Source organism: Sorex fumeus, unplaced genomic scaffold, assembly GCF_029834395.1.
Source record: "Sorex fumeus unplaced genomic scaffold, SorFum_2.1 ptg000072l, whole genome shotgun sequence".
Classification (NCBI taxonomy): domain Eukaryota; kingdom Metazoa; phylum Chordata; class Mammalia; order Eulipotyphla; family Soricidae; genus Sorex; species Sorex fumeus.
In genome coordinates this window covers 12007758-12025176 of record NW_026606129.1, presented here as the reverse complement: position 1 = coordinate 12025176, position 17419 = coordinate 12007758, and the positions used below count along the sequence as shown (strand labels likewise).

Here is a 17419-nt window from a genome sequence, read left to right as displayed (position 1 = left end):
AGAGGGCATGAACACCTGGACAGGTGGAGGATTGGGATGAAGGTGACCAGGCAAGGAAGCTGCCGTCGGTGTGGGTCCAGGTGCCTGAGAATGGGTGCCCATGTGTAGGGGGACAGCCCACAGCTGCCAGCTGTGTGGCCGGCTGGTCAGTACCGGGCAGGAGGCCTCGGACTGTGGAGCTGACCAGCCCTGCATGGCTGGGAGCAGTGTCGTGGCCCAGGGGATGCTGTGGCGCCAGTAGCAACCACACGCCTCGTAAGAAATTAAACGGAGCTTTATTAAATAAACCAAGTAGAAACGCACTTATTTACATCCACGTTGTCAGTCTGAGCTCAAGTAATACACTAGGCACAATTCTTCCTGTCCTGAGCTGCCGAAAACACACACACAGCCTGTCCCATGCCCAGGATCTGACGGGGATTCACAGCTGAGGCTCAGAGTCCCACCAAGCCGGGAGACGCTTGGGCTGCGCCTCCGGCTCTTCCTGAGGGCAGTGGGCTCCTGGCCCTGGCAGTGGGAGGGCCGGGGGGTCGGGGGTGGGGTGGGGTGTGAGGCTCAGATGTGCTGAGGTGGCACAGAGAGGAGGAACATGGGAGCTCCAGGCTCTGTGTGCGGACACGGCGGGAAGGATGAGCTCGAGCCACCTGTCCCCTGCACTGGACATCCTGTGCTGCCAGGAGGTGGGCGACCCAGGCCGGGGCCTGGCCCGGCAGAGCTACAGTCAAGTCAGATGGAGCCACAGCTGGGACCCAAGTTTCCTGCGTGGTGTGCCGTGTGCACGGGGGTACCGGGCGGCTTCCCTGAGACACCCCCCATCTGTGCGCTCCCTTCGTTTTTCAAGCAGAAGCTAGGCGAGGGGGAAAGAAAAGTTTCCGCGGGGAAGAGAACCTCACAGAAACGGTAAGGAAGGAAGAAGTCCTTTCCCTGAGATCACCGCAGGCCTTCGGACGCGGTCTCCCCAGAGCTGCGGCAGGCTCTGGGGGGCCGGCAGAGGGACACACACGCACCTCTCGCCCAGACTCCTGAACCGCCAAGCATGAGCCCGGGCATCTCAGCTTGGGGCCCAAGTAAAGAAAAAGGAAAAGTACAAGACGGGCTTCGAGGCTTTTCTCCAAGCTCAAGCGAAGCAACAGGTGAGCCCAGAGCTCCAGGCAGGTTGGGGGACCAGGACAGGTACCCTCTGGTGGGCGTGTCCCTGGGAAGGCGTGTCCCTCGGGCCCGGTGGGCATGGCCCCGGGTGGGCGTGGCCCCAGATGGGCGTGGCCCAGTGAGTGTGCTCCAGGCTGTGCCCAGCAGGATGGCCCTAGTGGGAGGTATAGGCTGGGCTCCAGAGCCCTGAGGGTGGGCTGGTTCTGCGCACTGGGGGCAGCGCGTTGAAAGAAGTCGGCGACAAGGCAGCTGCATCTGGATGGGGCAGGAGAAGGGGACGTCAGGCTCCACCGCGCCCACTGCCGCCATCAGGGGGTGACTGGTTGATACCCGCAGATGGGGGAGCAGGGGCTGGGGCACATAGCTCACTGGTGACATCCCTGATGGCACAAAGGGGCCGCTACTGTGGGGGCACAAAGGCTCTGAGGGGCCGGGCATCTGGGAGTGGGCATGGGGGAACCCTCGAGACCCTGGGGCTAGAGCCCAGGAAGGGGAGTGCCCACTGCAAGGCCAAAAAGGCAGCAGAGCCAGTTCCCCAGAACACGGCTACTCTGTGAGTCTACCCCCGGCCCCCAATCCCCAACCGGGGCCATGAAGCCGGATCTGCAGGACTCGGGGGCCGGGGGGGGGCTGGGGGGCTGGACCCAGAACCGGCAGGGCCGCTACTCACAGTGGGGGCTGTGCTGCGGGCTGGAGCGGGGTGCCAGGGTCGCGGGCGAGGAGTGCTCCCGGGGTGCACAGATGGTGTGGTAGGCTGCAGGAAGAAGGGGTGGTTAGAAAGGGGCCGGAGAGCCTGCGAGAGGGGGGCCCCGGGGTGCCGGCTCACCTATGATCATGACGGCCGTCCCGGCCAGCAGGGCAAAGAGCGTGAAGAACATGACCTGGTAGGAGTCCAGGAAGTGCTGGAAGAGGCTGGATCCGTCTGTCCACGGGAACACCATAGTCACCCTGGGGCCCAGCGCTGACCCTTCAGCAGCCCTGAACCCCCACAGGTGACCCAGCCCCAGCAAAGAAACACTCGAGGGTGGAAGGCTCCTCCTGCCTGGCCGGCCCCCAGCCCTTAGCAAGGCCCTTTCTGCACCCCTGTTCAACAGGAAGAAGGGGGACTCCCTGGAGTACCCCAGACAGACTGCCTCAGAGACTGGCCCCTGTCGGCCCCTCCACGTCCTCCTCCTCCTCCTTCAGACTAGAATGGGGCCTCCACCGGATCATAGCGGACCCCTGGTGTGTCCCCACCCCGCTGAGCCACATCCCGGATTTGTCCCTTCACTCCTGAGTCAGTTCTAGGCACTGTGTTAGAGGGAGGCGTGGGGCCCTTGGTCCCTCTGCCCACACACAGACGTCAACTCGCTTGAAGGGAGGGGCGGGCAGGCCCGGGGCACGCACACGGCCAGTGAGCAGAGCCATGCGCGTGCCAGGGAGGCGATGGAGAGGTGTCATGGGTGCGGTTTTCATCCCCCTGTTCTATGGGGGACCCCAACTGGGGGTTCGACGGGGAGGGATGGTGCCGACCGACCAGCTCTCTGGGGCATTGGCGGTGGGAAGAGCAGGGACAGCGGCCTGAGGGCTGGGAGCCTTGAGGAGCAGGAGCACACACCTGGCCCCACTGTCCACCCACACATCCCCCTGTGCCCAGCTGTGGCCCTGCCCCATCACTCACGGGGCCCAGAGCCTCGGCGGTCCATCAGGAAGGCCACGGTGACGGGGATACTGATGGCCTGGTTCGTGGTGGGGCTGAAGAAGGTCAGGGCGGTGGACAGAGGCCCCTGGCTGCCGGCGGCCGGGTCCGAGACCCCGATGGTGTAGGTGATGAAGCTGGGCAGCCCCAGGGACTTCTCCTTCGCGAAGGCCAGCACAGCCGGGGACCCGGATTTAACCTAGGGCAGAGGTCAGGAGGTGGATGAGCACCGCACCGTGCTCCTCACGTCCTCCTCCCTGCTGGAGCCTCTGAGTACTGCCTCCCGGGCAGAGGACGGCCCTCGGTGCCTGGAGAAAAGGACAGAGTGCCAGGAGCCCGGAGAGCGGCCCATGCAGCTGTGCCCAATGCCCCCAGGTGGCCGTACACCCTCCCCAACCACAAGCCCCACGGAGCCACAAGCCCCCTCACCCGACCCGACAGGCAGGGAATGCAGGGCCCCAGCATGGGATGTGGAGGAGCCCGTGGCCAGCAGGAGCGGGCGCGTGCCCGGCGTGCGTGGACAACTTGTGGCTTCTCCCTCTCTTCCATCCTGGAGAGGCAGACTGGGGGCTGCGGCGGGCTGCCCATGGCTGTGCTCGGTGACCTTGTCACAGTTGCTCTGACTTGGCAAGGGTCCCAGTCCCCCCCACAACCCCAGGCCTTCCCGCACACTCGCCTCCAGGCCCTCCAGGATCTCGGCGGCTCCGAAGACCTTGACCTCGGCGCTGCTGTAGTGATTGCTCAGGAGGATCTCGGTCTGGTCGGCGTAGAGGCCGGGGCTGAAGGGCACCGAGGTGCCCACCTGCTCCGCCTGCAAGTGGCGGCCCACGAGTGAGGCGGTGGCCACCAGTGCCGCCTTCTTCATGCTGAGCTGCTTCAGCTGCTTGTCAGTCAGCCTGCGCATGGTCACCGAGCACAGGTACTGGCCTGCGGGGACAGACGGGCTGTCTGCCTGGCTGCCCACGCCTCCCCGGGCCCCGGCCAGGCAACCCTCCTCCTCCACAGCCCCCAGGGGCCAAGGCAGGGACCCTCCCCTGCTGGACCGAGGGTGCTGGGAGCCAAACACACTCCAGCAAAGTGCCCCGCTCCCAGCCCCCCACCCCTCACCCCTGCAAACTCACCCAGAGACGTGTCAAAGCTGGGCTCGGCTGTGACGACATCCTGAGCTGGGAAGTCGAAGTCGTCCTGCTGGAACTGGAGCTGGCAGCTGATGAGGGACTCGGGGCGCAGGGCCTCGATCTCCTCCAGCTGGGCGGGGGAGCACTCACCTAGAGACAAGCCAGGGTCAAGGCATGGGCCGGAGTGAGAGGACAGCAGGGAGGGGCCTGGCGTGCAGTTGGCCCAGGGTCGGTCCCTGGCATCCCATAAGGTCGCCAGAGCCCACCGGGAGCAATTCCTGAGTGCGCAGTCAGGAGGTAGCCCTGAGCACTGTTGGGTGTAGTTCCCCCCAACATTTTTCAAAGGCAGTCCTCCCCCTCCACCCCAGAGGGCGGCCAGGTTCAATGAGAACCAGGCGCTGCTTCTGGCCACAAACTTAGGTCATGCCTGAGTACCCCAGGTGGCCCTGCCCACAGTGATCCACTGCCCCTTCCTGACACCGGGGGAGTGGCCAGGATAGGTAGGTCCAGCCTTCCAGGAGGGCAATGGTCCCTCATTTCAGCAGCTACAGGGAGGCCGGAGGAGGGGTCTGGCTCCCCGATGGCACTGTGCCCCCAGCTGCTCAGGGATCTCAAGAACAGCCTGGGAGGCCACACCTGGCCCCTGAGCACTGCCAAGTGTGATCCCTGAGCAGAGCCAGGGGTCAGCCCGAGCATTGCCGGGGTGTCGCCCAAACAAAAGCGAAACAGTACTGCCCTGTCCTGCTCGGGACCAGAGCCATAGCACAGCAGGGAGGGCGTTTGCTTTGCATGCGGCTGACCTGGGTTCAACCCCCGGCACCCAATATGGTCCCTGTGCCCTCCAGGAGTGATCCCTGAGCACAGAGCCAGGAGTAAGTCCTGAGCACCACCAGTTGTGTCCCTTTCCCACCAAAATAAAAACAAAAAGCACATCCTGGGTCGGAGAGTCGATGTTTGGCAGCTGCTGCCCAAAGCTCTTGGGACAGTGCTGGAATGTGTCGCCTCAGGAGCGGTGACTCCAGGCACCAGAGCCATTGGCGTGGCCCAGAGCCTCCTTATATGCCCCTGCAGAACCTGCCGTGGCATTTTTTTTTCCTTTTTGGGTCATACTTGGCTATGCACAGGGATTACTCCTGGCTCTGCACTCAGGAATTACCCCTGGCAGTGCTCAGGGGACCATATGGGATGCTGGGAATCGAACCCGGGCTGGCTGCATGCAAGGCAAATGCCCTACCCACTGTGCTATCTCTCCAGCCCCACCGTGGCATTTCTGGGTGCCAGGCTCGCCGGAGACTCAATCGCCCCAAGAGCCAGAAGGAGCAGGTGAGTCCGGCGTCTGTTGTGAGATGGGGGTGCAGCCCCCCGGCCCCACACCGCTGCTCACCGCACCTCGCAGGTTGGAGCTCCTGTCACCCAGGGTGACGGCCACTCTGGAGAACACCACGTCCTGGGCACTGGACTGGCCAGGGCGGGCGCGATGCGCCAGGATCCTCTGGGGGGCGCTGACCACAATCTGGGGAGGGGGAGACAGACGCCATCTCCACACGTGGCCTGGGATCCACAGTGCCCAAGCCCACCTCCCTCCTGTCTGAGAGCCAATCCTGTTGTCCCCTGCTCCTTCCCACCCTGTACCCCCTGCCCCGGTCACTGCCGCACCCCCACCTCCCCAACATCCCTTCATGCCGCCTCATCCCACACCCAAACGGTCTCTGTGCTCTGATGACTCCTCCCCAGCTCACGCCTTGCCTCTGCCCACCCACGGGGGCTCACCGAGGGTGCACCCTGGGTCTCCTGGCTGGGCACCTGGACCCACACCCCGTCCTGGCTCTGACTGCACCAGGCACAGGATCTCGGACTACCCCCGGCGACGACTCCAATGGCTCCCTTCAAACCACCCATGTCATAGCTCGGAGAACGGGGACACCGTGTCTCATCTCAGCAGCCAGGTGAGGCTTGAAACCCGGCAGCCCCGCCCAATCACTCAGTCTCAGCGGCATAGACCCCCAGAACCCAACACAGCCCAAGACCTGGTGAGGAGAGGCAGCCCCTGCGCCGCCCCTCGGGTCCTGCCCAGACCAAGCAGCTTCCAGGGACACAGGCGTCCCTCTGGCCACTGGCTTGCAGAACTAAAGGACAGAGCCGCCGGAGCGCAAATAAGCTCTTAGCTGAGGCCAGATCGGACACACGGACTCACTGAGCGGGGCAGGGTGGGGGCGCAGTCTTGCTCGCCCCCAGAAAGACTGGAAGGTGATGAGCCAGGGGAGGCTCCATTTTGCTGGTGACGTCACTTGGTGGCCTGACCACCCACAGCTACCACCCTGGGAAAAGCCCTCCGGGCCCTTCCTGCCGGTGGAGAGCCTGTGGAGGCGCAGCAGGGAGCCCCAGAATGCAGGGAGGCGGGTCCCAGAGCAGAGATCCGGAGGGGCCCAGCCAGACGCCTCTTTCTCAAAGCTGAGGCACTCAGTGACTGACACCGAAGTCTCGGCTGCGCGGGGTCCCCCGAGACCCAAAGCCTCACCTCCTTGTATGTCCTCAGGTGCCCGGTGACCTCGTAGTGGACGGTCACAGGTCCTGTATCCCGAGCCACGGCCACACCTGTCTTGGGGTCCACGTGGAGGATGTTGCTGGCGGAGGAGCTCCAGGTCCCTGGGAGGCCTGGTGGAGGGAGCCCCGCTGTCAGGTCAGCCTCCTGTCCAGGGCTGACACCCTCGCCCGCTGGGCACGGTCCTGCTGCAGCTTGGCCTCCAGTGTCGCAGAGGGCACCGAGGAGAGAGGCCAGCTCTGCGGCCACAGCTGCCCCATCCCCTCCTGCACACGGTACCCCTGAGCCCCAACACAGTCTCAGGGCCCCTCCCGGGTCCCGGGCCCTCGGCCCCAGAGCATCTGCCTGTCCATCCCTGTAACCAGGCAGCAGTCCCGCTCTGAGCTGTCACCCGAGCGTCTCTCTCCACTGAGAGTCAAACACATCACACGTGTGCAATCGAGAACCCGACAACCGTTTCCTATTATGGCAGATGACATCTGCTCTTCTTCACAGTCAGCGCATAACCTCCTTTCAAAATGAATTTAACTATGTGAACAAACAATTAAGGGGCCCATTTGGAAAAGAAACAAAAACAAACCGAAACCCAAACAGTAACTGTAGACAGTGCGTGGGAATCGCCGAACTCCCCAACACTCACCTCCACCTAAGCCTCCTTCTAGAGCAGGAACAAGGTCCCTTTCTCCTGGCCACGATGACTATTTAGAACAACTCACAGGCCACACTGCAAGGCTGGGGCCCCAGGTAGCCATCGCGAAACAGCCATGTCCACACACCCAGGCTGGACCCCTGGGTTTCTTGGGGTTCTTATGTGGCCAGAGGGTCAACGTTTCCCATTGGTTCTAGAAACATGTTTGCCAGCATGGAAGCCACAAAATTAAATAAAATCAAATGCTCGGGGCTGGTGTGATAGTACAGTGGGTGGGGCATTTGCCTTACACATGGTTGACCCAGGTTCAATCCCCGGCACCCAATATGGTTCCCAGAGTCCCGCAAGGAGTGATCCCTGAGCATCGCCGGGTGTGGCCCCAAAACAAGAAGAAACGAAAAGAAAACCTAGCGTTCTATTTCTCAGCTGCGTTTGCCATGTTCCACAAAGCAGACTGCCAGTGGCTACCGAGCCAGTCTAGATATAAGGCAGAAAGTTCCAGAACTCTACCCAACGCAGGGCTGGCAAGCTCCTGTGTGAAGGACAGGTGGGGCTGTGTCCTCGGCGATCGCTCTCAGTCAAGTGGCCGGCGGGCGGAGTTCGCCCGCCCAGAAAGGCAGCAGGCAGGCCCGGGGCGGGGGGGGGGGCTGGAGTGGGGCTCACCTTCGGGACTGAGCAGGGTGGCGGACAGACAGAGGACGTCTCCCACCACCACCGTGCCGGACAGCTGGGGGGAGATGGCCTGGACAACGGGCAGCGGCACGAAGTCGGAGAGGCCGGCGTGCTCGGCATCCCAGGCGCTGAGCAGGGTGAGGCCCACGCTGACGGCACGCACCACGCAGGTGTGGTTCGTTGAGCCTTTTCCGATCTGCACAAACTCGTCCCTGCGGGCCAGGAGGAGGAGGGGGGCCCGGTGTCAGGGGAGATGGAAGGAGGGGCCCGGTGTCAGGGGAGCCAGTGGTAGGGGGACCTGGTGTCAGGGGAGCCGGTGTGGGGGGGTTGGGGCGGTGTCAGGAGAGGTGGGGGGAGAGAGGCCGGTGTCAGGGGAGCCAGGAGAAGGGGGATGCCCAGTCTTGGGGGAGTCAGAAGAAGGTGCCTGGTCTCAGGGGAGCCCCCGAGCCCCTGCTCCCCGGGGACAGCGGCGGGCACCATGGCTGCCGGATGAGCCTTTCTCAGGAGTCCCGGGAAAGCTGCTATTGTTCAGGGTGCGGGGGGTACCGCTGGCCCTCACGCTCAGCAGATGCCCACCTCCTGGTTCTGTCTGTCTCGGTGGCCAGCAGCCATGGCACTCAGCGGGCCTCTACCCTGCCGGCCGACCCTTTCTGCTCTACGGTCTGATCCATGCAGGGGCGCCAGGGCCAGGACAATGCCCATGTTCTCTCCTCCCCTGGTCCAGCTCCCATAGGGCACAAAAACCCTGACACGGACTGTCTAGCCTTCCACCAACCCCCAGCCTGGAGTTTCATGTCCCCTGGGCCCACTTCCTGTCTGTGCCCTGAGATGCCGCCAGGGAAAAGGACGTGCCGTCCACCCCTACCTGTTGGTGGCGAAGTTGAGGACAGAGTTGTGCGCATGGAAAACGTCTCCCGAGTTGTCATGGAAGTGGACAGTGAAGGTCACGGTCATTCCCAGAGGCAGGGCTGTCAGGGCGTCCTTGTTGGGGGTGTGCAGGGCGGGGCTCATGGAGATCCTCAGGTAAGAAACGGGGGACACCTAGGGGGCACAGGGACAGGATGGTGGCAGGTGTGTTCCCCCAAGCCCTCCCGAGGAGGGGATGCTCTCGGAAAGGGCAAGAGGCTGGCCTGGCTCAGGAGAGCTGGGAAGAGGAAGGGCTCGCTAGTGTCCCTGGCCTGTGCCCAGTCCCTCGGGGGAGCAGAGCGTCATTCACACACAGACATCTCCCTGCTGGGAGGCACCGGGGCAGCGGTGACGGGGGAGGGCGGGCATGGCTGGCATCAGGGCTGCAGGGACCCGAGTTCCACAAAGATCAGCCTTGGTGGCGAGAGACACTGAAAGGCCCCGAGTGCAGGTGCTGCATGTGGGAGCCCCAGGCTCGATCCCCAGACCCTCATGGTTCCTGAGCACTGCCCGGAGGGGCCTCCGAGCACTGTGTAGGAGGAGCCCCAAGCACCGTTGGGTGCAGCCCCCTTAAAAAGGGTGTAGCCTCGGCCGACTCCATATACACCCTTCCTAGACAGGAAGATGGCGCCCCCCAGCCCCCCAGGCACGGCGCCTACTGTGGAGAGGAAGAGGGGCTGGTGTCACATGCGGGTCTCCTGGACACAGAAGGCCACCAGCTCAGAGCTGGGAAATCCCTACAACACCCCCCTTTGAGATAGCGGTTGTCAGGAGGGCTGGGGAGAAAGTTCTGTTCTGAACAAACCCGGGACCCGGGGCACACGAGCAGCAGAGAAAGGTGGGTGGAGGGTGGGTGAGAAGGAGCTGCGGAGCCCACAGGGGCCGGTGAGGAAGCCTCTGGACCACAGCGCTGCCTGACGCCTTCCACGCTGGCCTTTCCCGGTCACTTCCAGAACGGAGCGCTTGTTCCCCGGGCAGAGGGGGCCCAGCCTGTGCCTTCAATGCCCCTGGTCTGGGCTCTGAGATGCCAGTTCCAGCACTGCTGGGGGTCCATGTCCCCATCCAAGAGACAAAGGGGTCATGACGGAGATGCTAAGGCCGTCAGCTCTGACGAAGGAGCTGGACCCTTCCCCAGGACCCGTGGCTGCCAGGGGCGCTGTGCCCACCCGCACCCACCAGCGCCCAGGGCTGACCCTCTCCCCAGAGCGGGCCTGGCAGGTGCTACCTTCACAGCGACGAGGATGGTTTGGTTGGTCCCAAAATGCTCCTGGGCGGTGATCTGGATGGTGGATGTGCCCACGGCAGAGCCGGACACCAGGAAGCCTTTCTCGTCCATGTGCACGAGCGGAACCTTCTCGGGCCCGTCCAGGACGCGGTAGCTGAGGGCAGCAACGCCGTCTCTGGGAGAGAGAGTGTGTCCGTGTGCAGTGGGATGGCCGGGCAGGGCTAACAGGGCTCCGGGAGAGGAAGTGCCCGACCTGGCCCCCTAGGCCCCGGGAGCCCGCGCTGGCAGCCCCAGAGGAGAGCGGTGCCAGGGAAGGGGGCTAGTGAGGATGCGTGCGCGGAGGTGAGGGGAGAGTTTGGGTCCAGAGCTGGACACAGCTCCCAGCAGAGCCCACAGCCTGCAGACAGCCCGACCCGGGTTCAGCACAGGCCTCGCTCTGCGTTCTGAGCACAGAAACGGGCTCAGGCTCCTGCCATCCTGTTCCCGCGGGGCCCATGGGACCTCCAGAGCTACCCGAGCAACCAGGAAGCAGGTTTGTCCCCGAGCCCAGCAGCTCATATAGGAGGGCCCCTCGCACCCCAAGCCCACCACCTCACACCAGAGAGCCCCAACCCCAATGCACCCCAGACCCTGAGGTGTATGTGTGTGTATGTATATGAGTGCGTGTGCGCATGCCTATGTGCACGTGTCTATGTGAACGCATGCTGAGTGTGTCTATGAGTGTACGAACATGTAAGTACACATATGCGAAAGTGTATTGTGTATGTATGTGAAAGTGTTTTCGCACCTGAGTGTATGTGAGAGTATACGTGAGAGTATGTGTTTGAGTGTAAGTGCGTATATGTGAAAGTGTGTGCACGTGAGGGTATGAGTGTATATGTACATGTGTGTGCGTGATTGTGTATGTGCATGTATGAGTGTAAGTACATGTATGTGAACGTGTGTTTTGTGTGTGTGCATGTATGTGAAAGTGTTTTGCGTGTGAGCATATGTGAATGTGTGTGCACATGTGAGTGTTTATACGTGTGTGCATGTGTGAGTGTGTACGAGTGTATATGGGAGTGCGTATGTCTGAGGGATGTGGAACAAGTCCATGTGAGCGTGTGTGCATGCCTAAGGGATGTGGAGCAGGTCTGTGTGTGAGCGTGTGTGCATGCCTGAGGCACAGAGATGGCCCGGGTGGTGCTCCAGCCCCAGGGCACTGCTGCATGGCACCCAGAAGTCCTTTTCCCTGAGGCGAATCCCAAGCCTGCCCAAAGCTGGTTCTCAGGGCTGGGGAGAAAACTGAGAGGCCGAGTGTCGGCTCCACATGCAGGAGCCCGGGTGCGATCCCCGGCACTGCAGGCCCCGAGCATAGAGCTGGGTGAAGCTCCCAAGCACCACTGGGTGTGCCCCCCAACCCAGATTACTGAGGGAGTGTGAGTGTGTGCATGAGCATGTGTGTGTGCAAGCGTGTGTGTGAGGGTAGGACCAAGGTGTACACATCCCCCTCTGGTGGAGGGGCTGCATCATGAGGGGTGAGTCTCGTACGGGGCCCCCTGCAGTGTGGCTGGGTGGACAGGACCCCTTCCAAGATGCTCCTGCAGCCGCACGGGCCCATGGCGCTCAGGCGACACGCTGTGGGGGCTATGCCGTGTGTGGAGGGTAAGCTCGGGCCTCAAGCATGCCAGCCACACGCTCCACCGCCACAGCCAGTCCACAGAACAGCATGTCTTAAGCAACGTGGGGTGGGGGGCTCGGAAAACCACCCCACCCTGCCCCTTCCTTCCCAGCGAGGGGCTGGGACGCAGTAGCAGCTCTTCCGGTTTCCGGGCTGCGGCGAGGAGCGGGCACGGGAGACGGGCGGTGCGCGAGGGGCGCTGAAGGGGCCGCGGCTGACGGCGCCCGAGTGCTCGGCTCCTGCCAACTTTGACAAACGAGGTGGCGCGGCGGCGCGGGAAGTGGCGCTGACTCACGTACCTGTTTGTCTGAAGCTTTATGAACGAGTTGGGTGACATTAATATTTGTTCTGCTTCTATTCCAGGACTCAGCAGCCGCAGCTTCTCAAATACCTGGGGGAGGCGACAGAGACATCGGCTTCCCGTGAGGCTGGGACCTCCGGGCTTCGGCTGTGCCCCCAGCGGGGAGAGCCCGCGGGCACAGTGACCAAGGGCTGACCCTGGAGACAGGGCAAAGGTGAACAGGGAAAGGCAGGTCGGGGGCGTGCGTGAGTGTGTGAGAGCATCTGTCTCCATCCTTTTGGGGCCGGGGGCATCACCTTCCCTGGGTTGGCAGGAGGGAGCCTGGTCGGGACACGCACGGGGGGCAGATCTAGGGGTACACACAGGGGGGAGAGGCCTGGGGGTGCACACAGGGTGGGGAATCAGACAGGCTTGGGGGGTGCACAGGCGGGGCAGGGGGCAGCAGACAGGCCAGGGCCTACTCAGCAAGGACTTGCTGGTGGGGCCGAGTCTGCAGCAGCCGGGCTGCCCTTTCCTGTGGTGACCCTGTCCATGATCCATGGGGCCCTCATCTCAGTCCTTCCCGCCCCATTCCAGATGGAGCCCAGAGCAGGTGACCCCTGGTGATGTGGGGTCCTGCAAGTTCCCCTCGTCCCCGGGGCCTGCAGATAGTCATGGCCTGCAGTCCTGGGCAGCAGTGCTCACCCCAGAACTCTGAACCCCACCCTGTGTTCGTCCTAAGGCATCCAGGGCTACACCCCAGTGGGGTCTGCATCGACCCTGGGTCCTGTCGTCCCCCTGGGCCAAACTCTCCTTTCCCAATGCTGGCAAAAACGGCCACCTCTAAGCACCCCAAGAGGCAATTGGCACAACAGACTTAATTTCTCTCTTTCTTTTTTTGCTTTTTGGGTCATACCCGGCTATGCTCAGGGGTTACTCCTGGCTCTGCCCTCAGGAATTACTCCTGGTGGTGCTTGGGGGACCATATGGGACGCTGGGGATCGAGCCCAGGTTGGCTGTATACAAGGCAAAAGCCCTACCCGCTGTACTATCCCGCCCAACAGACTAATTTCAATGTCTTAAAGCATCTTCTGGACTCAATTCCTCTGTGTGGTTTAGAGAAACTGAGGCAGGGCATTAGTTTCCCAACTGAGAGCATAAACTTTGGAAATTATGAGTCCCCGTCTTGAATTCTGTGACCAGTGTCAGAACTTGCTTTGGTTTGGGGGTCACAATGGGCAGTGTTCAGGGCCTTCTCCTGGCTCTGCACTCAGGAATCACTCCAGGTGGGGCTCAGGGGACCACAGCAGCACCCCGAGGTGACCCCGGCCAGGGTGCCGGGGACTGAACCCAGGTCGGCTGCATGCAAGGCAAGCGCCCTCCCTGCTGTCCTATCGCTCCGGCCCTAGAACCTATTTTTATTTTCCACTGGGAGAGCGTGTCTGTGCCTCTCTGTGTCTGTATTGCACACGTGCAGGAGTGTCGCTCTCCCCATGTCAGCATACACACGTGGGTATGTTTGTGTGTTTCTCCACGTCTGTATATACATGTGGGTATGTGCCTCTGTTTCTACGTGCACATGTGTGTCCCCGCATGTCTACATGCGGAGACATGGCGGGGGTGTGGATATGCATTGTGTCTGTGTGTACGTGCGTGGGGGGCCGAGTCTACATGAGAGAGCCATAGGGCTCTGAGTCCTGAAACAGGAACAATGGCAGGGACCCTGAGAACCTTTTGGGGGCAGGTTTGTGCTTTTTTCAAAGGAACTGCGAGGCCAGTCCGATGTGTAACCCTGGGTTTTGGCCTCTAATCAGAGCCGTGCTGAGAGGTGTGGGCAGTGGGGCTCAGGCTGCTTCTCTGAGGTGCTAAGTAAGAGCTTCCGGGAAGCAAATGCCTGGCTGACCACTCCCAGTTGCTAAGCCTTCCCGAGAGGGGTTCCCCGACTCCAAGCAGCTGGACCTGCTGCTTTAGAAGCTTGTGGCCCCTCCCTCTTCTGCACCCTGACCTCTGGCCTCCCGCGGTATCCAGGGTCCCCTGCTGCCGCCCTCACCTGGATCTGGATCTCATCTGACAGCTCCGCGGCCAGGTCCTGCAGCTGCCCGGCAGCGGGGTCCAGGGCCCTGACCACCACTCGCAGCCCCGTGCGGCCTCGCCCCCGGCCGTGCACGTTCATGGCGAAGTTGTGTTGTGAGGGGAGCCGGATGGACGCCTGCGGACAAGGATGCGTTTCAGGGAGTGCCGGGGGGCCTTGGCACTTAGAGAGCTAAGGGGGAGCCTCCCAGCTGTGTTCGTTCTCAGGCCCGTGAGCCCAGGTCTGGGTCAGCCACGGACACCCAGGTGCGGAGCAGCACCCCGAGGTGACCTCGGCCAGTGTTGAAGACATGGGGTTCCTCTGAGCTGTCAGGGTGCATGTGCAGGCTCTGACCACTGGGAGGGGAAGGGCCTAGCCAAGAGGGCTGAGCTGGGTACAACCCCCCCCCTCCCCAGAGCCTCCTGCCAAGAGATCAATGACAGGAGTGAGTGTCCACATTGGGGCCCCATCACCACTAGATGAGGCGCCCACAGGAGGGCACCCAGGGGCCCGCACTGATCTCCTCCCTGCTCTGAAGCAACCCCCATGGCCAGGGCGAGGGGTCAGGCCCTCTATGGAGGACTTGGGGGTGGCCCAGGGGTAAAGCCGAGGGCGCTTCAGCTGCAGGTGGCATCTCCCTCCAGGGGTTCAGCTACAGCCTAGGAATCCGACCCCACTCCTGTTCTCGGGCTTGACTGGCTTCCCCCAATGGCTGGGCACACTAGTCCCTGGCACCCCTCTCAAGTGGTGACAGTAAGGGACTGGGATGAGAGGGCACTGGAGTCCCTGTGAGATGGGGGGACAGCATGGTGGCAGCAGGGGACAGGTCCCAATGGGCCTCCGAGAGGAGTGGGGCTGGGAGCAGGCTAGGAGTGAAACTGGGATGGAGGGACCGCGTGGACCCCTCCATGCTGGTGGAACTCAGGGTGCCTCGTGGGCGCCCCCTGCTGGCATGGATGCAGGGCTCTCGTTGGTGGCCCCACACTGGTCAGGATGGGGGTACCTCGTGGTGTCGACCCCGGACGTCCAGGATATCCCGCTTGGTGACAGACCAGTGGAAGGTCAGACCAGGCACGGCGTTGCCAAAGGAGAAAGGGTTCTGGTTGTTGGTGATCCCAGTGACATAGACGGGCATCTGTGGGGAGAAAATGACTCCTGGGACACCCAGCCTGAGTCCCAGATGCACCCCTGGAGCCTGGGGCGCAGGCTACCACATTCCACAGTAAGTGGAGCCCAGAGCCCTCCGGTGGCTGGAAGCTATGTGGACCACAACAGGCGGAGGTCAACACAGACAGAACACAGAGCAGAGCAGCATGAAACAGGCCAAACTCATCACCAGACAGATCACACATGACAGACCAAACCCAGGAGTGGCTGGTCCCAGGACAGAGCAAGCACGGGACAGTCAGAACCCGTGAGAGGCCGAACACAGGATAGAATGCATGTGCTTTCTCTGTGGGGCTTGGCCAAGAGCCCATTTACAATAATCATACACACAGAGCCACACTCACACACAGTTATATATACACACACAGTCACACACAAACATAATCACATACTCACAGCCACACTCATGCACACACCCTCCACACTCACGTACACATCCTCAGTCATACACTCATAGCCACTCACACACACACACACACACACACACACACACTCAGTTACACACATCCTGAGTTACACACAGACTCAGTTACACATAAACTCTCTCTCTCTCTCTCTCTCTCTCTCTCTCTCTCTCTCTCACACACACACACACACACACACACACACACACCTCACGGCCCCACCCCAAGTTCCTTCAGTGTCTCCTCTTTCTTGACAGACCAGGGCCTGATGGTGAAGGAGATGCGGGGAGTTGGGTCTCCCCCATCCTGGACGGGAGGCAGCCCTAGTCCTCCCCAGTGGCCAGAGTAGGCTGTGACTTGGCCTCCTATATGCTCACTTCCTGCCCAACACAGAGACGGCCCCACTCTGGGCCCAGTGCCATAAGGGAGCGTGGTGCCGCTGACCACCGCTCGCCTTCTCGCCTGGCTGGGGACTGGTGCAGGCAGTGCAGCTGCGGGCGCTGAGCGGAGCACTGCAGGAGGGAGAGGGGCGTGAGACCGGGAGCGGAATGCAGGGGCCTTTGGAAGGGAGGGAAACAGAAGCACATGAGCATGGCCTCTGAGCAGCAGTTCCCGCTCCCGGCACCTGAGTCCAGCGGGCAGTCCGGACGGTGCTCCTGGAACCACAGTCCCACCTCACCTGGGTCCCTGTCCGCATGCGCGTGATGGGCGCACGGATCCTCACTGCCCGCAGGAGAAGAACCTCCACCTCCACGATGTCCTAGGAGAGGAGTGGGGGCTCCGGTGGGCTGGGGAAAGGCCACATGCCGGGGACAGGGGTTTCGAGAGGGACACCCCCCACCAGGGAGGCAGCATCTGCCACAGTGAGGTCAAGTCCCAGGATATGGTACTGCCTGGGAGTCCACACAGGCTCCCCTCCCTGGGGGACCAGCACTATGGGTGACCCACTCCCCTGACAGGGCCAGAGCAGAGCCTGAGTCTGGCATAAGGGCCGCCCCCTCCCCCAGCCACCACCCTGGGCAGCACCCTGTGTGCAGGACAGATTCGGTCACCTGCGACACGATGACCAGCTTGCCGGTCTCTGCGTCCACAGCTTGCACAACCCCCGACACGGAGGCGTTGCCCACGGCGAGGCCCTGCACCAGCCCGGCGCCAGTCACCAGCGCCACACTCGTGTTGCCGATGGAGAAGAGAATGTTGGACTGAGGCTGGGGACCACCCTCGGACGTGATCTGCGAGGGGAGACAGGGGGCTATAACCCTGCTTGGCAGAAGCCCCCACCCTACTCCTGCTTCCTGCTCAGCAGTGCAGGGGGAGAGGGAGGGGAGCAAAGGCTGCACATGCCTCTGCCCTACCTGCATCGTGGCCCCGATGATCAATGTCACCTTCCGGGGTATCAGTCGGAACGGGGGAAAGACCTAGGCATGGCGAACAGAAAAGGGGGTAAGGGACTCTGTGTCCCACACTTGGGCACCCAGCACCAGGCACTCCCAGCAGTGCCGGGACAGGAACTCGTGCAGAACCCCGTGCCCCTGGGGAGAGGGACCACCAAGGCCTGGGATCGGGCCCCCTAGGGGGAACACAAGCCTCCCCGGGACCTTGCTCACGGCTCCTGAATCAGTGGTCTCGGGTCACGTGGGAGCTGCAGAATCATACACAGCCCCTGTAGCAGGGGCAGATCCCGCACCCGGGGGGGAAGACAGTCCTCCGGGGCTGTCTCTGTGTTCACACTGATGTTTGCACCCCTGGCAAGGAGGCTGCCCCCTTGCTCGGAGTCTTTCCAGATCTCACAAACCGATTGCCTGGGCTGCCCTCACATCTTTCCACAGGGCTGGGCGGCCTGTCACTCTGTCGTAGAGGACCCCTCCCACCCCCGCCCCACAGTCTGACAGGACCAA

The 17419-nt window shown here is 62.4% G+C and overlaps 1 protein-coding gene across 1 annotated transcript in view; it reads right to left on the bottom strand.

Moving 5' to 3' along the window:
- Window positions 1–265: 265 nt before the first annotated feature.
- The window catches only part of NUP210 (nucleoporin 210), a 64802-nt gene continuing 47648 nt past the window's right edge, over window positions 266–17419 (bottom strand). The window contains exons 24-40 of the mRNA XM_056129724.1: window positions 16877–16939; window positions 16574–16753; window positions 16201–16281; window positions 14954–15085; window positions 13930–14088; window positions 11899–11990; window positions 9940–10114; window positions 8674–8849; window positions 7800–8020; window positions 6464–6600; window positions 5335–5458; window positions 3949–4095; window positions 3504–3754; window positions 2810–3026; window positions 1976–2071; window positions 1820–1903; window positions 266–1404 (exon numbers count right to left, since the gene is read on the bottom strand). Coding sequence (XP_055985699.1) covers window positions 1304–1404; window positions 1820–1903; window positions 1976–2071; window positions 2810–3026; window positions 3504–3754; window positions 3949–4095; window positions 5335–5458; window positions 6464–6600; window positions 7800–8020; window positions 8674–8849; window positions 9940–10114; window positions 11899–11990; window positions 13930–14088; window positions 14954–15085; window positions 16201–16281; window positions 16574–16753; window positions 16877–16939 — 2436 coding nt within the window. The 3' untranslated portion in view covers window positions 266–1303. The remainder of the gene's footprint in view (window positions 1405–1819; window positions 1904–1975; window positions 2072–2809; window positions 3027–3503; window positions 3755–3948; window positions 4096–5334; window positions 5459–6463; window positions 6601–7799; window positions 8021–8673; window positions 8850–9939; window positions 10115–11898; window positions 11991–13929; window positions 14089–14953; window positions 15086–16200; window positions 16282–16573; window positions 16754–16876; window positions 16940–17419) is intronic.